Here is a 22,375-nt window from a genome sequence, read left to right on the forward strand (position 1 = left end):
CTTGTTTTTTTTTAACTCTTTAAGTCCCCCATTTTTTCTGTCTTATTTTTGATGATGATGACAATGATTAGTAATTATATCATTCAGGGATCAAAATACTATGACATTATTATTGAATTGACTATATATCTGTGTAAATGAGGAAAAGAATTTAAAGAAATGTCTGCATATATGTGTGTTTGTATAAAATCTTGCCAATATCTGGTATTTTACAACCCTGGATGTTCAGCCAGTATGGAGGACTCGATCGAGGTCATGCTCCAGGAACGAAACTCTAAATTACTCTCTCATTATCGGGACAACCGAGTTCTTGCCTTCGCGGCAGGAGCCATCTTCTCCGGGATCTATGGCCTCTGGGCCATGTTCTGCCTGCCTGGGATAAAAGTGCCATTTCGGCTTAAGGTGCCGTTCTTGCCCTCCACAAAAGAACAGACGGAGAATGTGATGAGATTGCTTGAAGGGAGGCAAAGCCAGCTGGCTGATCTGGGCTCAGGAGATGGACGACTGGTGAGTCAGAACCACACGGAAATATTATTTCCAAACATTTGTTAAGATTCACTGCACAGTTTGCTCGACTGTTTACATCCCGCTGTTCTGGTTGTAGGTGTTTGCAGCATGCTCTTTCAGCGCTTCGAGATTAACTCCATGCTGTTGGCCTGCTCTCGAGGCCATGCCTGGTGGAGGGAAATACCACACACTCATGTCACATTTGTTTAAGCAGGAATTTTGGAAGGCGTTGTACATTTCTTGGATTTGTTTGAGCTAAAACAATGTTGAAGTGCAATAATATCTGTACAAATGCCATAATTACCCCTGCTGTGGTGAGTCCATGCTAAATAGCTCTATTTATTCTGTTTCTAAACATGACTATATCAGTAGCATATTACTAATGCATTTCATTGTTTGGTTCACATGGGGGCAGTGCAGACCGTCATATACGATTTCTTTATTTCCTCATTGCTTTACAACATGGAACAATTGACATGATATATAATTGATACCTAATCTACACACAAACAAGCATACAGAATACAAAAAAAGGCTACTGTATTTTGCCTGTATGTATTGTATTAATTAAATTCCCAGTAGATGACCAGATTCTGGATTCCATTAGGTGCATTAAAGGTATATATATTTTCATTTATTTCTTTGCTTTCCAGCTCCACTTTTATGCTCATAATCACAAAACATTCTAATTTGTCAAGCAGGCTACAAAAACATCTAGCATGACCATTAGAGTCTTCTAAATCACCAGATTAAATGATTCATGTCATACTGATCACATCGCATTCATCCCAGATCTCTGCAAAATCATTTTGCTCTGCAAAATTTTTTTTATTTATCTTTCAATTTCCACAAAATTAGAAGAAAAAAAACAGTACTATAAAAAGGCTTGTTGTATAGTACGAGGTATTTGTCCTGAAGGTAGAAGGTAGAAAGCCTGAGTGAGTATTGTAAATGGAGTAATTTAACTATTAAAGAGTGGCCATTATCCATGCTTACACGATTCAGAGTAAATAATTAGCCTTGTATCTGGGCCCACCTGAGTCACAGGCTACTGCACCGTGTATAGTTCCGCTTGCTAATGGCCCAGACACATAATCTACTCGATCCAGACACCGGGCTAGTGCTCTGAATGTTTACACTACAAAATGTTGTAGTATAATATACACTTGTTCTGCTCACTTGTATGCAATCGGTCTACTGGTGCACGTGTACTGTGCAGGGATCTATTAAGCTATCCAAAACGTTTTTATTCTAATATCTTGTCAGATGGCTGATCTGGAGGAGAAAACTGCTGAACGAGCTTCCTTTCGATGCCGAGGTGGTGGTGTGTCGCTTCCCATTTCCACACTGGCCACACAGCTGCACTAGTGGCTCTGGACTGGACCAAGTCTGGGCGTATAATGTCTCACAGAAAAGAGACACATGCTCCTCTTGGAAAACACATCCCTGAGCCAGCAGACTGATTTAAAGTTGTTTGTTTTGTAATATTGTCTTCATAATGATCCATGTAATGAACAAACAGAGTGTTTCTTGCTATGAATGTAATATATTTTTTTTTATTAGATCACATTCATCTCATATTATTCTTTAGTCTTCCAGGAATGAAATGACAATTTTAGAAGGCAGATCTTACATCCTCTTGAGCCAGGGTTTGGACAAAAGCTCAGCTGAGATCATCTCAGTGACTTAGTATGACTAAAAGAGTCATTAATTGACATAACACACTTATCTAATGACTCATGACATAGAACACGATATATAAAGATTGGCGTATAAAGAAAACACACTCACAGGCATAGTTTTCTTCCTGCTTATCCTGAGTTTGACCCCAGCACTGATTCTGACCTTTTTGGTAACTAACACAGCACCATGTTACCATCATATGTTATAAATGTGATTCCTCCATCCTTAAGAATCTCCAGCAGTGTTTATCATAGCTAATTATGCATAAGTGATTTCAACAGCAGATTAAAAATAGAGACTGAAAATAAAGCAGCACTTGGTGGTGTGTTATTTATAATTCTTCAAAATGTTGCTGTTGTGATTGTAGTGACAGCGAAGCTCAAAGCTAAGCATTTCACTCACATGAAAAACAATGCCGTAGGAAATATTCTGGAATGAATAATGTGAATCAGCCACAACATAATATTTGTCAGTGTAGACAGTTCAGACAGTTCTTGAAAATTTGTAGTGCAATACTTGAAAAGGACTGAAAATATTTCTTTTTTCGAATATGAGGGTAGTTCCTTATTTTATTATAGAACATAATTTTTTATGATCTGACAAATCCAGACTGTTTTGTCTGATAATCTACATTAGTGTAGTCTGTATCGATCTGATCTAATAATATTCCATCGATTTTTGATCGGGCAATGTGACCTAGGCTACATTAGAACAATATGTAATGCTGTACATTGCATCATGTTGCATCAAAATCTTATATTACTTTTTTTTTACTTTATAGGCCATTGGTTCTAAAGTGGGGTCTATATTAGGCACCCACATGGATCCCTGAAGTGTAGCCAAGATGCCCCTCATATCTATTTTTTTGTTGTTGTTGTTAAAGCACATATTCTTTTTTCTCATAATTATTAGCCCATTTGACCAGTCAGTCAAAATAAAATCATTTAATCCTAATCCTATTTTTGTGCAGATTGAAATGATGGGGATTAAATTTTAATAGTTTATAACATAAATCGGTTCTATGATGGCACTGGTATTTGGTATTGGTATTTGTTTGACGGTTAAACAGATGTTAAAGTGTTTTAGAGCCCCTGGTATAGGCTTGGCCATCGTAGAGTATTAGTAGTTCAGTGGTTAATATGTTTTATTATTGATTGGCAATGTTATGTGTTCCTGCTGGGATTTTAAGTGAGGCACTTAACCTTCAATCGCTCACTTGTCTAAACGAAATATAATTCGTTTTACTTTTCCAAAAGTCTACTTTTTCTAATATGTTCTCACAATTGGCATCCCAGACATTTCTTCTGCAAAACATGACACTGTCTCTGGTCATCTGCATTATTCAGTATTTCCTCTTTTAGCTTGTGTTTAGATTTAATTCTGTCTTACTTTGTGTTATCTAATGTTTACACCACAGGTTCACACTCGGTCCTGGAGTACGTCTTTTCCTGAATATTTAAGTGTTTTCCATGGTCTAACAAACCCAATTTAACTCAGGAAGTGTTGTTAATGAGCTGATTAATTGGATCAGATGTGATGGGGGGGAATGGGGTAGGGGGCTTAATGGGAACGAATTAAAAAAAAAAAAAAAAACCCTCAGCTATGGGGTTTAGAGGTGGAATTGTAAATATACCACATGATGGTGCTAAAGGGCTTTCAACTCACCGTGGCAAATTAAGAGGTCCTCTGAAATTCCGGCATGGTTTTTACTATAATTAAATAATATAATTAAAATGCTAGTCAGGCTCGCAATAGCATGTAGCATAGCAGACATGCTAACAGGTTAGCCATAAACAGCTACTGCATGACTGCTGTGTAAATCATGTAGTCATCTAAAGTATTTAAGGAAGACTGTTTATGTTTATATATAACACACAATAAATATATGTGTGTGTGTGTATATATATATATATATATATAATGATTAAAACAATACACAAACGTTTGGATACTAGATAGCTTCAAATGAGGGGGGAGTTTTTAACAACTTCCTCTGCTTCATATCTTTGCTTATGTTTTAACCCACATTATTTTGGTGCTAAATGCCATTTCAAACAAATATGGCAGCTCGTGTTTGGCTCTTTTTCCCACACTGAGCCGGTTAGTGGACGCCACCGTGCGGGTTTAAACGCAGCCATTGACTGCGCGAGAGGCGTGACGTAGGCGGTGAAAGTAAAGGGGCCGGTCGGTTAGTTTATAAAACGGCAGCGCGCACAGCGTCCCTCTCAGTTGGGAGATATTTTTTTTCTAGCTAATGCAGAGCATGGACATTCTCAGGACTATAGCTTATCAACCTGTAAGCAACAACAAAATGTGCGAGCACATTACACATCATAAACCGACCGAGACGAGACGTGGAAAAGCTGAGGACTGCGCGCACGCGACGCAGGAAATGTCGAGGATCATATCTGACTGCACGACAGGGAAATGTTACTGTAGGGGAAAAGTTCTCGGCAAGGTATGCATGCATGCGTTAAAACATTCATACGTGGGAATCCGGGGATACGTGTGATATTTTGCATTTGTGGAACTTGTGTCAAAGCACTTGTGTGTTTAAAAAAAAAGAGAGTGAGTGAGAGATCTTATGATATGGGATCTGTCACAAATGCTGATATTCTGATGATGGAAGTTCACATTCAACCCTAAATATGTTTGTGTCCACAGGGTGGCTTTGCCAAATGTTATGAATTTACAGATCTGAGTACAGGCAAAGTGTATGCTGTGAAAATTATTCCACACACGCGTGTCTCCAAACCCCACCAAAGAGAAAAGGTGTGTTTCTGTCTCACTCAGTCACTTGCTTGCTGACTCACACATTTAAGAGTACTAAGTTACTTTTATGCTGTTTTACAGATTGACCGAGAAATTGAACTGCACAGAGCCCTTCACCACAAACACATCGTCCAGTTTTACTACCACTTCGAAGACAAGGACAATATCTACATCCTTCTTGAGCACTGTAGCAGACGAGTGAGTCTATACACAACAGCCCTATACAGACACAAATGGTCCAGTTGATTCGTTAGTTTCGCTCTTTAAGGAAACTAACGCCGTACTCTTCTTTTTAGTCACTGGCACATATTCTGAAAGCTCGCAAGGTGCTTACAGAACCGGAGGTTAGGTACTACCTAAGACAGATCATCTCAGGGTTGAAGTACCTCCATGAACAGGAAATCCTCCACAGAGATCTCAAATTAGGTGGGTCATTAAAGCAATACCAATTTCCATAAACATATACTCAAAATAATCTCAAGTACAAGTGATGTAACTGCTTTTTCTGACCTCTACAGGTAATTTCTTCATTAACGAGGCAATGGAGTTGAAGATAGGGGACTTTGGCCTAGCAGCTAAGCTAGAACCGGTTGAAAACCGCAGAAGAACAATATGCGGAACCCCAAACTACCTGTCTCCTGAAGTCCTTAACAAGCAAGGCCACGGCTGTGAATCAGATGTTTGGGCTCTTGGCTGTGTCATGTAAGTTTGACTCCTGGATTTGGACAGAAATACACCACATGCCATTTTGACTGGAACAATCCTCTTCATCTGCATATGCCATGTCTCTACAGGTACACTATGCTGTTGGGCAGGCCGCCATTTGAAACCACCAATCTGAAAGAGACGTACCGTTGCATAAGGGAAGCGAGATACACCATGCCTTCTACGTTGTCCCCACAAGCCAAACATCTCATTAGCATCATGCTTGCCAAAAGTCCCGAGGACAGGCCAAGACTGGATGATATCCTACACCATGACTTCTTCAGCCAGGTGTGTGTCATTGGCTCCTGCAGGGAAAACATTTTTTTTTACTGGGCTTTGGTGATTTCATGATGTTTCGCAGACTGCTTTTAAGACCTGTTGCCTTCTTCTAGGGTTTCACCCCAGACAGATTGTCTGTCAGCTGCTGTCATACAGCACCAGATCTCCAGCACACCAGCCCTGCCAGAAGCTTCTTCAAAAAGGCTGCAGCCGCTCTGTTTGGTGGCAAGAAGGACAAAGCCAAATACTTTGAAACACAAAGTAAGTAACTTTTTAAATAATTGTTTTTCTATTTAAACTAGATTTTTTTAGATTTTTAGATTTTTTTTCTAGTATTGAGTGTTGCATTCCTTGTGTGATCTCTAATTGGTGTCTCTTATGTTCAGATAAACTGACAAAAGAGGAGGAGGACATCCACAGACTGCGGCATGACCTCAGGAAGACCTCAATCAGCAATCAGCCTTGCAGGCAAGCTGCTGAGGTGAGCCACTATCACAGTCCTCCTCATTACTCAAGCTTCCTGCCAGAACACAAGGACACTCTGGCCATGTTGTCTGTGACTGACCTTTCCCCCCCCATGTTCCTTACTTAGGACAGTAAACCACCAGTTCCATCTACTGGGAAGTCAGTTGTCACTACCAAGGATGGAGGCAACAAGCAGCAGATCCGTGACACCATCCGCATGATTGTCCGAGGCACGCTGGGCAGCTGCAGCAGCAGCAGCGAATGTATGTTTTGCTTTTGGTTTTTATGTCATGCCCTCCATTTTCTGCATCGTGATTTGCTGAGAGCCTGTTTTCTTTGCAAGCTAGATGTTAATGGATGTTGTAAAGTGAAGGCTAATGGCTTTCTCTGCTTTGTTTTAATTTCAGGCTTAGAGGACAGCACGATGGGTACTGTAGCAGACACCGTTACCAGAGTGCTCCGAGGCTGTCTGGAAAACATGCCAGAAGGTATGGGTTTTTAATCTATTTCAGCTGCTTATGTTTTAACCTTGTCCAACAATTAAGCTGATTTTCAATCCTGATTTCTGGTGTTGGTTTTACCCTTGTAGCTAACAACATTTCAAAAGAGAGCCTAAACTGCAGCCTCCAGTGGGTGACTAAATGGGTGGACTACTCTAACAAGTATGGCTTTGGTTATCAGCTGTCTGACCACACAGTCGGTGTCCTTTTCAACAACGGCACCCATATGAGCCTGCTGTCCGATAAGAAGTAAGTATCCAAAAAAAAAAAACCTCAACACAATGGTTCTGGAATTAAAGGAGTTTTTAAACCCTGATGACTTGCAGCTGACGTCACTATTGTGCTTGCAGGACGGTACATTACTATGCAGAGCTGGGACAATGTACAGTCTTCCCCACCACTGAGGCTCCAGAGCAGTTTGTCAGCCAGGTCACCGTCCTCAAGTACTTTGCGCATTATATGGAAGAAAATCTTATGGATGTGAGTATCTACTCTTGGTGGAAAACCAAGCACTCTACATGCATATATGCTATTTTCCAACTTCATCTCACAATGCAAACATTCTTCTGTCTGTACAGGGTGGTGATTTGCCCAACGTGATCGATATCAGCAAGCCAAGGCTGTATCTCCTGCAGTGGCTCAAGTCCGATCGTGCACTCATGATGCTCTTCAATGATGGCACTTTTCAGGTACAGCTTCTATACGTTTGGTCTTGCTGTGGATCTTCTTCATTCCTCTTTTTACCACCTTTACCATTTTGGTGCCTAACTGTACGCTTTGAACTTGGCAGGTGAACTTCTACCACGATCACACCAAGATCATCTTGTGCAGCCAGAATGAGGAGTACCTGCTGACGTACATCAACGAGGAGCGTGTGTCCACCACGCTACTTCTCAGCACTCTACTCTGCTGTGGATGCTCCTCGGACCTGCGGAGCCGCATGGAGTACGCGCTGAACATGCTGCTCCAGAGGTGTAACTGAACATCTGCAGGCTGAAGAACTTCTTCATGGCTTGGCCTTTTTCTTTGATGGATTTCATGGACGTACATTGTCTGGAACATCTGATCTACTGGCCATGAGCCAAGTGCCCAAGCTACATGACTGCCAATGGATTTGAGGTACAAGCACTGATCCTGTCCACAGCAACTGCTGAAAGAAGACTTACAAAAACGATGGAGAGCTGGGCTGGAACCAGAGAAAATAACATTTGATGGACTTTTAAATGTTTAAGTTTGCTATATATGTGTGTATATATATATATATATATATATATATATATATATATATATATATATATATATATATATATATATATATATATATATATATATGCAGCAATCTTGTTGCGCTGAAGCTTAACAGCGATGGTGCCATTTGTTGGACATTAAAGTGGCTTCAGCGGGGCAGGGTGATGTTGTGTAGCTCTGTATAGAGCAGACCAGTGCAAAACTGTGAATACATTCCACAACAAAACGGCGATGCATGGTGAAATCTTTTTAACCAGTGCCATAGTTGTTTGGTGGTGGATCCAACCTCCTACCCCATAATCAGTTTGGAGAAAGGATAAGGATCCAGGCCATGTCTCTAATGTTGACTGGAAAGATATAAACTAGCGTGCCATGGATGTAACTTATTTGTCAGAACGGTATTTATTTATTTAATAAAGACAACCTTAAAATGACACGTGTTGAGTAAGTTTTGGGATCTTCCCTGGGGTTCTGGTAGCTGTGTAATATAAATCTTCAGAGTGACATGAAGCAGATGCATTTAAGTGCATTCAACCACACCAAAGAAAACAAGAACAGTTGCTTTTGTAGCAGTGCAGTATCATGGAGATATTACACTTCCTACACTACACCACCTATTTTATAAACCTCTGTAGGCAAGTAAACTGATAAATATCTAACACGAGTTGGAAAAGACTCCCAGACAACTAATATTGACAAGCAAAAATAACCTAGGCTATAGTTGTATTAATGTTTTAGGCTTTTGAAGAAAAGAAAATCATTCACTGTACAAATGTACAGACTTCTCTGGTAATAGATTTAGGTCATAAGTGGAAATATCTGTTCCTCATTTGTGGCATTGGTTTCTATATTCCGCAGATAACAATCATGCTTGAGATGATTTGAAGACAGCGATTAAAACATGAGGAAGTGGATGCACAAGCTTTATATTTGCTTGTTCTATCAGCAGTCCATAAATAATTTATGGCCTTTTATGTATCCCTTTGTTCCAGTTCATACCACATACATGACTACAGCAGCATTAGCTCAATAAATGGCCAATAATAGCCAAACAAATGGTCAATTTGCAACCAGTCATTGTTTGGTTACAAGCAACAAGGACTAAATTAAAGAAATACAACAGTATGGTGAAATTAAATATTCACATATATGCTATTCTACATTTGGAATAAAAAGTGACCATAGTTCTATCTCTTCTTTATACTTTGAGAAGGAAAGTATTTGGACCCACAACAAAATATATACTATTGCTACTCTGGAGTTCCTTTTTGTGCCATCTGGTTCTGTGAACTGTAAGTTGTCTCGTCTCTGATGAGTCACTGTGAGATTACTAGGCTGAACCGTCTACATGAGCCGTCAATCATTATATAATGCTTGTGAGGCTTCAAATGACAAAGATAATGAAAGCCTGCAAAACATAACAAGCACCATATGCTCTGATAAAGGTCACATACAGTACAGGGAAAAGTGTATTAAAAAGGAGTTTTGTGATAAATTGCAGATACTCAACTGCTAACAAAAAAAAAAGCGTCTAGGTTTCAGATTTGCTAACTATAGAACACTCAGACTTATACTACAGAGTGACTCCATGGGGTTCCTAAAGTTAATTGAGCATGGACTTTGTTCCAGACATGCTCTTGTACATTGCAGAAAATTGCTTTTTAATGACTTTTTAGAGTAAAAGTAAACGTTCTTCTCCAAAATGAATGTTGCTGAATGAGTGTTACTATATTTTACAATCATCAATACCCATATGAAATACAAACGTATCTCAAGTTTCATATTCCTGTTTAATCATTTTTAAACAAACAGAAGCCAATTACAGAACAGGGCCATTGGCAGATGAATCAGATTTGAAGCCACTGGGTAGGGGTCTACATCATCGTACAACAACAACACTTTTCACCATGTCTGTGCTGGTTTCTTCTAGCTTCCTACCCATTTCCTAGCTATGAAATTATATGACAATAACTGGATTGGCTATGCTAAATTGCCACTAGGTATAAATGAGTTTGTTGAATGGCTTACAATGACTAGCATTTCATTCCAGATGGATTCCCTCCTTATGCACGGTGTTCCTGTGGTAGGTTCCAGACGACTGCAGTTAAAGATAAACGAATGTACGGATGAATGAAAAATAAGTCAAAAAGTCAAATTGGAATTGATTTTCCATTTGAAAACAAGAGCAACGAATAATATCTGTTTCACACCAACATCAGGTTTTCTGTTAATGTTTCACACACTTGCCAATGTGAATTAAGACCCTGTATGGTTTATTGTTATATAACACTCACTCTCACTCACTCATTTTCTACCGCTTTTCCGAACTACCTCGGGTCACGGGGAGCCTGTGCCTATCTCAGGCGTCATCGGGCATCAAGACAGGATACACCATGGACGGAGTGCCAACCCATCGCAGGGCACACACACACACACACACTCACACACTCACACACACACTCACACACTACGGACAATTTTCCAGAGATGCCAATCAACCTACCATGCATGTCTTTGGACCGGGGGAGGAAACCGGAGTACCCGGAGGAAACCCCCGAGGCACGGGGAGAACATGCAAACTCCACACACACAAGGTGGAGGCGGGAATCGAACCCCCAACCCTGGAGGTGTGAGGCGAACGTGCTAACCACTAAGCCACCGTGCCCCCCTGTTATATAACAATATTGTATTTTTGTTATATTCTTACATTGGCAAGTGAGTGTGAAAGTGGAAGTTAAATTGTGTCTCTAGATGTTATGCAGATTTGCAGAATATAGTTCCACTTTAAACTTGATTTCCCTGTATTTCTATTACTTAAATTCACACGAGTGACACTGTGGTTTAGTGTTACCAAGCCTTCTTTGCATCTCCTCCCTGAATCTGTATGTGTTTTCCATTACTTCCCTAAAACCTGAACTTAAATTGCTCCTAGGCATTAATGTGCTTAGGGTGTATCCCTGCCTAATTTCCTGCATGTAACAGACCCTTAACCAGAGCAACTTACATTTATCTCATTTATACAACTGAGGGTTAAAAGCTCAACAGTGACAGCTTGGTGGTCTTGGGATTCAAACACAGAACCTTTCAATCAGTTGTCAAATAAATTAACCACTGAGCCACCAACACTCACTGTGTCTCATACCATCATATCCAAATGGCAGCTGCTACAAATGACACCACCTATTATATAAACCTCTTTGATACAGTAAAAGTGCCAAAATAAACTGATAAATGTTCAACGGGAGTTTGAAAAGACTCCCACCCTCCTATTCCTGGCAAGCAAAAATAACCCAGGCTACAGTTTAACTCTTTAGTGTTGAAATGTTACAGTATTAAATGAGAAAAGAAAATCATTCACTTTACACATCTAGTCTTCTCTGGTAATACTTTAAGATTTAGGTCATAAGTGGAAATATCTAGTCCTCATTTGTTGCATTGGTTTCTATATCCTGCAGATAACGATCCTGTTTGAGATGACGATTTGAAGACAGCGATTAAATCATGAGGAAGTGGATGCACAAGCTTTATATTTGCTTGTTCTATCAGCAGTATATCAATAATTTATGGCCTTTTATTTATCCTTTTGATTCAGTTCATACCACATACATGACTACAGCAGCATTAAAGCCATTAATGCCCAATAATGTCAAAACAAATGGACAATTTGCAACCAGTCAGAATCGGGTTATAAGCAACAAGGACTAAATTAAAGAAATATAACAGTTTGGTGAAATAAAAGATCAGTAGTTCACCGACTCATTTGCAGTGTTCCCAAGATAAGCTATAAATTCACTGCAACCCTGACCAAATAAAATGCATCTGAAGATAGACAAATGAACCTTAGCGAGTTTCTGTAGCCTCATAGCATCAAAACAACCTTGCAACAGTGCTGCCATCACACAGATAAAACCCTAGATGTAGTATACTCCCCATTAGCATTAGAAGTTTACAATAAACCAAACATTCATTCATCTTCTACCGCTTATCCGAACTACCTCGGGTCACGGGGAGCCTGTGCCTATCTCAGGTGTCATCGGGCATCAAGGCAGGATACACCCTGGACGGAGTGCCAACCCATCGCAGGGCACACACACTCTCATTCACTCACGCACTCACACACACACTAGGGACAATTTTCCAGAGATGCCAATCAACCTACCATGCATGTCTTTGGACCGGGGGAGGAAACCGGAGTACCCGGAGGAAACCCCCAAGGCACGGGGAGAACATGCAAACTCCACACACACAAGGTGGAGGCGGGAATCGAACCCCGACCCTGGAGGTGTGAGGCGAACGTGCTAACCACTAAGCCACCGTGCCCCCTAAACCAAACATAAGATTGTAAAATTATTTCTATATAAGCCTGACATTTTCTTATTCTCAATTCCACCATACTGAAGAGATTTTAACTACCAGTGTAAAAAAATGTATGCTGGTCAGTTTGGCTCTAAACGAAGCTCCTAATAGGTCAGGTTACCTGTGCTTATAGACGTCACTGACGTTATTAATGATCAAATGAACTGTAAAGACCTTTGCAACCTATGTGACTTCTTTTGCAGCTGCTGTGTAATGTAAGAATGCACCAGATGCCTTGGGATAATTTTGGGAGAAACAGGCTTTGAAGTGCTTTGACTGAGCCCGAGACTAATCCACTGGCCTGTCCTTTCCATTGTAAATGTGAACAAAACAACCATGAAAACTATGATTGACACCAAAGGCTGTGAATACAGTAAGGTGTGTGTGTGTGTTTGTGTGTGTGTGGTGTCTGAAGACAATGCACTATTCTGCACACTTTCATCACAAACAACACGACTCTTTAGTGTGTGTCTGGGATTATGCGCATGCACATTCCTCCTCTTTCAGAAGGTACAGTATATATTATTCCTTTACTTTCAAATTAATTTGCATGAATATATATGAAGGTGATCATGAGGATGCCACATTTCCATGTACATATCAAGGGCTAGAAAACAACATCTGACAACATTGAATCACACACACACACACACACTTACATAATAGCCATCTGTCCATCACTCAAATGTCCATCATGGTATTGTCCCATGTCCAACTGCCCTACATTAGAGACATTAGTCATGCATTTGTCCTACTTTCCTACTTTTCTTTTCTCCCTGTTTTTTCCAAAAATGTTGTTCATTGTGTGTGTGTGTGTGTGAGTTGTTATTACATCATGCATGTTCATGGCAGAAAATGTCATACATAGAAACAGCAGTTACACAGTTACTGTATTAAGCTGTTTTCAGAGCATTTTGGCAATAAACAATCACAACACTTTCTTTCTGTGGTATATTTTCACTATTTCAATAATTACACTTCTCGAAATTTCTGTAATTGTATTTCCTATACAGTTTATCAAGCACAGAACTGATGATACACTATCTGCATTGTTTAAAATGGACTGAATGACTTGTATTGTCCTGTAAAAACTGTATTGCTGCGTTCCAAGAATCTCAATTCTGTAGCAAAGGCTAACAAGATCTATAGAGATGTGTTGCAATCTTCGTGGCACAGGGACAAGTTCATTCATGCCGTTTGGCTTAACAAACCACACCCATCCCATTGCATTCCTACACACACCTGCCTGCCTTTTCCCACAGCTTCTCCCTGCAGAAGAAAGCGTTCCACCCTAAAGGCATGTACAGTGACACAGGCCACAATAAACCACCCTACAAAGAGTTATTTTTCCTTCAGAGATAATTCACTGTAACCCCGATATGAAATATACCCTATACTCAAGGTGAAAATCGTCTCGCGGGTAGGATCAAGGTTTTTGTTTCCTGTCTCACGCTAGCATCATGTCTGAACTACCTTCTAAGCAGGCCTTCACTAGTCTGCTTGCTGATTATTGCTACTAACAATGCTACTGATTATTTGAACTAACAGCTCACACAGAACTGAACTGGTTGTTCCCCTTGCACTTGATGTGTACCTGGCATTCAAGCAGAAAACAATACAGGAAACCAGGAAGGTAGACAGCATCAGAAATATCCTAGAACACTGGACACAAAGCACAAGGCTGCAATTTGTATGTCTAGAAGATTTACAAAACTGCCATTTTAATTTCAAATGCTCTACAGCAGCCAGTAAACTATAAATCCCTAAACAAGCACTAAGAGAGAGCGAGAATACACAAAAAGAATGGTTTTACACACTGTCATCTACTTAGGACACACACCGTCACCCAGTGCTAACGTTATTTGCCACACAGACGCATAAAACAAGCGTGAATTAAATTTTATTACATTTTCTTTTTCAAAAATTCAGTTCACTGTAACAAATAATTGAGGTTGTAATACAATGACACTATCTGGATCTGTTTAATCCTCAGAAGGTGTGTTTTTTCTTTGTCCTTTAGTAGCGTAGTAGCCTAATTTAATCCACTGCTGCTCTGTTGAGGCAGTTATCATCCTAGATGCTCATTTTTCTCCATATCTTGCCTCCTATTTATATCTATGTTTGTACCTGTATCTGTTCATTGCAGATAATCTATTTGTATTCAGGTGCATTGCCCCAACGTATACAGAATCATGAATAAGAAAGCAGAAGCACACTACAGAAGGATAGCTAACATAAGCTAACCTGATTAATCTGAGAGGTTTTTTCATATATAACATTTATTACACAAAAATGTAACTTCCAACACTAGCCAGCTAGCTAATATCAGCTAATGAGCTAATTTAAAATATCTGACAGGACAAAAGCTCTTTTAGAATTTTGGTAGTTAATGTTCCTTTAGTGGGGGGCACGGTGGCTTAGTGGTTAGCACGTTCGCCTCACACCTCCAGGGTTGGGGTTCGATTCCCGCCTCCACCTTGTGTGTGTGGAGTTTGCATGTTCTCCCCGTGCCTCGGGGGTTTCCTCCGGGTACTCCAGTTTCCTCCCCTGGTCCAAAGACGTGCATGGTAGGTTGATTGGTATCTCTGGAAAATTGTCCGTTGTGTGAGTGTGTGTGAGTGTGTGTGAGTGTGTGTGAGTGTGTGTGAGTGTGTGAGTGTGTGTGAGTGTGTGAGTGTGTGAGTGTGTCCTGCGATGGGTTGGCACTCCGTCCAGGGTGTATCCTGCCTTGATGCCCGATGACGCCTGAGATAGGCACAGGCTCCCCGTGACCCGAGGTAGTTCGGATAAGCGGTAGAAAATGAATGAATGTTCCTTTAGTGTTCTTCGTTGTTCATATTAGGCAGCTGGCTAGCATTAGCCAAATAGAATGTTTTGCTTAGCTAAATAAATTGCTAACTGCTTAGCTTAGACAGCTAGCTAACATAAACTCATGAACTAAGTGACTATTTAATATTTTACTGGTAAATAAAGGAACTAGCTAACATATCTGTCGTTGCAACATTTAGCATTTATATCTAACAAGGTGTTGGCATTAGCCAATTTTAGCCAAAGATTAGCTAACCAAGGATATCTGAGATTATTATTGGGAGATTGTTGTCACACATAAGGAACAAGCTGTACTTACCAGATAGTGCTGCAATTATTTTATTGCTGCTGTAATCCTCTTGGAAGCCTCCCTGACTAAGTTTGTTCTGGTTCACTCAATTAAAGAATGATGTCCTGTTCTTAGTAATATCACTCTTGTCATATTATCTCTGGTAATCATTGCTTATTGTCATTAATGTGTTCCATGAGATCGCAGACCTGCTTTATAAGCTCTTTCTGTAAGTAGGTGGTTTCCAGTTGGTGAAAAATAAATCTATAAGAAACAGCTGCACTTTATCTAGCACATTATGGGTGGTAAGTTTAAATGTTTTTGACATTGTTAAAAAACCTGCCATATTAACAAGGATGTGACTTTTCATCTCAATGGTACTTAGTTAGCTAGGTACAGTAGCATAGACTACAGGCTGTAGAAGCACTTAGATGTTAGATATTTAACCGCTGTTTTAATTCTAAGATGTTGCCGTAGACCTTTCACAGAGTAAAATATTTAAAAAAGCTCATCCAAATCTTTTCTTGGAAGCATTTAACACTGAAGATACCCGATGAACTTGGGCAGAGATGCTCATTTATTACCATCTCATCTATTGCTCATCTATTGTCTTAAATATTGCTGTTGCTGACTAAGCATTTGTTGCAAGAAGTAAAGACTTGGGGTTTAAATTTAAATTGAACTGAATTGAAATTTAGCATGTACTTTCTGTTAATCAGCTTGTGACAATGATGATGAAAGATCTTTAATTATTTTTATTAGAAGCCAACAGAGGCCTGTTTTGGAGGTTTCCATGTTCACTATTGAATATCTTGGTCATGTCACACTTCACAGAAATGATTTTGTGGGTTTTTTCATTAACATTTCTGTTTATGTCTAAACTACTTTCATTCATTCATTCATCTTCTACCGCTTATCCGAACTACCTCGGGTCACGGGGAGCCTGTGCCTATCTCAGGCGTCATCGGGCATCAAGGCAGGATACACCCTGGACGGAGTGCCAACCCATCACAGGGCACACACACACTCTCATTCACTCACACAATCACAGACTAGGGACAATTTACCATTCTAAACTACTTGGGGCAATATATTCATAGAAAAGTTCCAAACAAACAAAAATGTTTTTTTTCCCCCCCACACAAACGCTTCTATCTTTAAAGTAAATGGAGATATCCAAATAATTTTTGCTTTCCCATCTAAAACGACTAAACTACTAAAAGTCAGAAGTAAAAACATTTCACGCTGAAAGCCAACAGTGTCCTGATTAATTTTCTATCAGACTTGTGGTCATAAAATAATTGATTTTTTTATACTGATTGTAAATTCCAAGTAAGTCGAATTTCCATTCGCCTTTATTGACAATTGTACCGTTCAAGCATGTATACAATATCCAGGTGAGGTTATCCATTGAAGGAAGGAGGAGACTTGGCCATGAACTGATTTTGAGCAAAATATAGAAAGGAGAAAGTGTGGAGAAAGGAGAAAGTCTAGCTGAACATTGTAGCATCTGGCTTAGTCCATAAAATGCAGACATCCTGTTCAGAAAAAGGCTGTTATGTCAACATGTGCTTGAATTCACTGCCAGCCATGTGAAGCAGTGCAAAGTGTGTTTTGTTTCTTTTCTTTTCTTTTTTTTTTTTTTTGGAGCAGCAGATATGTGACACAGTTATAGAGCCGGTTTGCCCTTCTGTATGGAGATGCAGAGAGGTCATTTAGACAGCTGGATTATATAGGAAACAGCCATCTGTAATTTCATCCTTTCCAATAACACAGCACTGAACTTAAAGGTTTGCTTTGGAGGATGAAAGGAGCAATGACACAGAGATTACATTTCACTGCTCTTTTGAAAAGATAAACCACACTCAGCTTTGATGAGAGCATCATCATGTGTTTTTATTCGTGAAAGCTTCATTTTTTGGTTGGCATGACTGCAGTGGTTTAATATTTCAGTGATTTATATGACTTCAGTCAAGAAACAGACATTGAAAAAAATCTATTTGATTTAAATCGCAAATATAAACTTTATACCGGACATATCTGAGCATGATACATGTTTTTCGCTCCAAGAAACATCTCATCAAATGATCATCACACCAAGGATCATCACACAAAGTAAAGGCACAGCGTGAAATTCGCTTGGCTTCTGCTCCTGTAAGATGTTCAGAAAACTTGTCCTTACTTCATCTCTATGAGATATCTATAACAGATCAAGTCAAAGATAAACAAATAAACCAGAAAATTGCCTGCCTACATTTACATCAGGAAAGAGACAGATAAACGAAATCGTTAAACAAGGTTTTAATCTATGTCTGGTTTTTGAACCACAGGTATCTGTGCAGTGCTTGTAACTGATTCCAGCAAAGGATGTGTTCATGCAAGACCAGATCATTTCATTCATAGTTCTGCCGGCATGCCAGAGCAGCCTACGCTCGCGTGTGTTTTTGTAGATGCATGTGCTAAGCACGAGATAATTCCTAAGCTTCGTAAGGCTTTTCTTTAATCCAATGATTTGGCCAAACTAGCACTACCACGTGCCATTTAACATTTACACAGGGCTTGTCATTGTTTCCTGTAAACATCATCAATCCTGCATTGAGCCAAAGTACCATTAGATGCAGGATTATTTCAACTTGAAAAAAAAAATCAGCAATTGGACATGCTGCTGAAGATACTCAAGAATATTAAGCAATAAAAAAACAAAGCATGATCAACAATAAAACAAATCCTACTTCTCTAATAAAAGTCAGACTTTTTTCCAAAGCAATATGGCTGTCTGGAATTCAGAAAGTGCTGTTAATTATGTCAGGTCAATTCAAGTTAAGTCAAGAAGTCAATGTATTGTAAGTACTAGGAGTAAGTACTACATTGATCTACACAGAACTAAATAACAACGTGCATGTGTGCAAAAAGTACAAGAAAGTCAGTTCGATTACTGACATGGGACAGCACAGCCCTGCCCAGTACACAGTTTTGTAACATATAAAATGCATGAAGGTAATCCAGTAAAGTACAATTCTGTAGATAAAAACAAGACAATATGGGAGTGGTAGCTGCCAAGTTGCAAACCGTGGGCCCTTGAGCAAGGCCCTTAACTCTGAACTACTCAGTTGTATAAAATAAGTCACTCCGGATAAGACCTTCTGCCGAATGATGTAAATATAAATGTACATAGTTAGTAGCCAAAAAAAGGATGTAGGTGGTCCATACAGCATTTTGGTTACGTGTATCAGCAGGTACTTAATAGACAGATATTTATTTATTGTACTGTTTCTTTATGTACAGTGGACATTTGCATGGGTGTAGGTGTTAGGCAAACAGCATTTGTGAGACTAGTTAATAATAGTGATAATGAGTTATTCTTTATGGCGGTATCTTATGAAGTACAGTATGAAGTGCCACAAAGATCAGTTTTCAAAAGTATGGCATTAACATTACATGCTATGTTAATGACACCCACTTACACATCCCATATAAACATGTGTGAATTCTCTCATATCTCTAGATTAGCTAACTGCATCTAGAATATTAAAGATTTAGTATCTGCAGAAAGACTTTCTCTTTCTCAACCAGTGAACTTTCATGAACATCTATGAATTGCCTGATCGATGTATTAGATATTTTATCAACACTTAAGGATAAGCATCCCAGTGTCATGATTGACAGCAACTGTTTAAAAACCTTGAAAATTTGAAACCTATAATCAGTACTATGGCTGTATAACATCCTTTTTCCATCTCTGGAACACTGCAAAGATTACAGACACACTGTTGATGTACAATATGGAAAAGAGAGTTCATGCATTTAAAGCTATGCCACTATAATTCATTTCTTGGTGAGTGCCCTGCTATATCAATCAACAAGATCCTTCCTTTAAAGGCAAGCAATTAGAGTTGGGTCCATAAGTATTGGATGGTGACACAACTTTTGAAATTGTGCCTCTGTACAAAACTACATTAGTTTTGAAATGAAGCAACCGAGATGTGACTGACGTGTAGACTTTCAGCTTTAGCAAAATTTTTGCATTAACTGTTCAGGAATTACAGACATTTTTTACCTCATCCTTCCATATTCTGACTCAAAAGTAATTAAATTGACTAATAAACATTCCATGACAAATTAAGGAGAATAAATGTCTGGTGTTCATTCAAAGTCTTTAATTTGCCGTTGGTAGCTGTTCATGGGAACTCTTAATTTGCTACCCAAAGAGGTCTTGGGACAAGTGAAAGACGCCATCATTAGGCTGAAAAAAAAAACAACACAACAATCCCAGAATAGAAATAGCGGAAACTTGTGACCAAGCAACAATTTTTAAAAAGAGGAATACCAAACGATAGCAAAATCTTTCCGACATCTAACCAAGAACACATGAACACTCTCAAGGAGGTCGGAGTATCATAGTCAAAGTCATAGTCAACTCATGAGGCAAACCACTGGTAACACTCTAGATCTCAAGGCCAGATTAGACTATATCTAAAACATCTTAAAGTCTGATCAGGTCTGAAACAAGGTACTTTGGAGAAAATTCAAGAGAAAATTGTAGCAGAATGATGAGAAGAGAAGAACATGGAGAAGGAAAGGAAGAGCACAAAACGTACCACAGGAAGATTTCTATGGTGTGTAGAGATGCTATACTTTCTGCTCAGATTCAGTCTAAACCAATTCACAGTACATAAAAATAATGACCCAAAACACAGCATGACGGCAACACAAGACCTTCTTAACGTAAATAAATGAAATGTCCTTAAATGGCTGAGTAGGTCACCTGACCTTAACATGACTGCGAATGATTTATCTACTGAAGACAAAACTGAAGTCTCACAAACGAGCAGCAAATAAAGACCTGGGAAAGCATCTCAAAGGTAGAAACTAATCGTTTGGTGATGGTTCCAGACACAAAAAATTGATGTGCATCCATATCATAAAAATAATTGATAATATTACTTATCAAATAAGTTTGTCAAATTGCTTTTGAGCCCATGAAAATGGATGCCATAAATTCTAAACAGTTAAAGCAATATTTTTGCTAAACCCATTAAATTAATGCTGAAATTCTACACCTCAATCACATCTTGTACAGAAGCAATTACTCTTATTACCCTATGCCTCATTGGATTTCATTTTTTAATTTTAGGCTGCAGGAGTTAGGCCTGCCAGAACACTAATAATGATAATAAAAATGATAATGATGCATTCTGATCAGCTTAAAGACCTTTTTGACTTGCTACTACAGTATTATATTGTCAGATCTCTCTAGCAGGACCATCCTGAGGCCTACAAACTTACATTCCTGCTATCCTGAGACCTCTAGCTTAACGAGACCCAGAAACCCAAGCAAAAATGCAGTTGTAAGAAAAAATGCACCACAACATGAGTTGGAAAAATCTCATGTTAAGGTGAATTATGAATTTGCAAGGTTTGGCTGGGTTAATAAAGAATGATATCATCATAACTTTTGTACAGTTGGCAAAGAATAAGGCTTAAACTAAAAACTAAGCTAGCTTGCTATTGCTAATGCTAGCTAAACATTACCTGTTCTCTTACACTAAATTTTGGTTGATGCATGGATGGAACAATTCATTTGGATACCAGTGTATATGAGAAATGGATTCAACATTAATTTAAATCTCAGCACACACCTTAATGCATTCAAACATAATGGTTTATTAACAATAATAGATAAATTTCAGAAACCGCTAAAACACAGAGTCATAGTTGTGTTCTGCATCAATAAACAGATTAAACATGCATAAAGATGCATAAAGTCTAGCACATGCACATGCACCAGGATCTTGCTGCTTGAAAGAACCAATCAGGCCAAACTAAAAAAAAAGGATGATCTGCTGATGAATTGACTGATATATATTTTTTGTGAGGTATTAAATAATCTTGTATTCCTTACATTCGTGTATAAGATGTGTGTGTGTGATCTCTCAGTATGGATCTGTCTACTTAATGTCTACTTTGCTGAATACAAGCGAGCAGAATACAGACAGAGAGACAGGATGTCACATGGATTTGGTCTGGGGCTAATATTAGACTGTCTGAGAGAGTCACATGAGTACACATGCTTTTACAAATGCAACATTTTGTTTCTAAATGTTATCCATGGAAATGGAATATAATAATCAATAATAATAATGTTTCACACTAAGGCCAGAAGTATGCAGACACATACATGGTTCTTCCCCAATCTGTTGGAAACATACAGCCAGGATGTAGGATGTCTTTGTAAGGAACTACAGTAAGTGACCTAGTTCAAACAAGTTCCTCCATGACAATACTCTTGTGCACGCACTAATCAAAGTCCATGAAGACATGTTTGCTGAAGTTAGTTTGGAAAGACTTCAGTAACCGGCACAGAGCTCCGACCTCAGGGAGCATCAGACAGGGCATAATAGTTGATCTGAGTAACAGGAAAGATTTCCTTACATTGAAAATAAAAAATTTGTATCTGTAAATTTTGTTGGTTCTTCAGGGTTCACCTTAAGCAACCTACAGTATTCACAACTGTAATTTATTTTGCTTTGTAAAGGAGATTTCATTTCGCAACGTGGGCAGAATATGGAGATAATCTTTGTTTGTTGATGATACATTCGATGATAAATTCGTAAGACTGGTTACTTGCTAATCAAATTTCTTCATGACTACTGTACATGACTCCATCTATTATTTTCTAGGATGTAGCCATCATTATACTGCATCTATTCTCACTGTTTAAAGAGTGAAAAAACTTCCATGAAGGTACTAGCTTATCTCTTTA

At 39.0% G+C, this 22,375-nt stretch overlaps 2 protein-coding genes across 2 annotated transcripts; both read left to right on the forward strand.

The window, feature by feature from the left end:
• The first annotated feature begins 234 nt into the window (after positions 1 to 234).
• On the forward strand, positions 235 to 1,957 carry LOC132863673 (ATP synthase subunit C lysine N-methyltransferase-like). The gene is made up of 3 exons (XM_060896617.1): positions 235 to 507; positions 605 to 738; positions 1,774 to 1,957. Exons 1-3 carry the CDS (start codon positions 235 to 237, stop codon positions 1,955 to 1,957), a joined length of 591 nt encoding a protein of 196 aa, XP_060752600.1.
• A 2,341-nt stretch (positions 1,958 to 4,298) lies between these two features.
• On the forward strand, positions 4,299 to 8,593 carry plk2a (polo-like kinase 2a (Drosophila)). The gene is made up of 14 exons (XM_060896148.1): positions 4,299 to 4,648; positions 4,855 to 4,962; positions 5,044 to 5,160; positions 5,259 to 5,388; positions 5,481 to 5,664; positions 5,757 to 5,955; positions 6,060 to 6,207; positions 6,333 to 6,427; positions 6,539 to 6,674; positions 6,819 to 6,899; positions 7,001 to 7,160; positions 7,262 to 7,391; positions 7,490 to 7,600; positions 7,702 to 8,593. Exons 1-14 carry the CDS (start codon positions 4,445 to 4,447, stop codon positions 7,891 to 7,893), a joined length of 1,995 nt encoding a protein of 664 aa, XP_060752131.1. The 5' UTR covers positions 4,299 to 4,444; the 3' UTR covers positions 7,894 to 8,593.
• The last annotated feature ends 13,782 nt before the right edge of the window (positions 8,594 to 22,375 follow it).

The sequence above is a fragment of the Tachysurus vachellii genome, chromosome 20, assembly GCF_030014155.1.
Source record: "Tachysurus vachellii isolate PV-2020 chromosome 20, HZAU_Pvac_v1, whole genome shotgun sequence".
Classification (NCBI taxonomy): domain Eukaryota; kingdom Metazoa; phylum Chordata; class Actinopteri; order Siluriformes; family Bagridae; genus Tachysurus; species Tachysurus vachellii.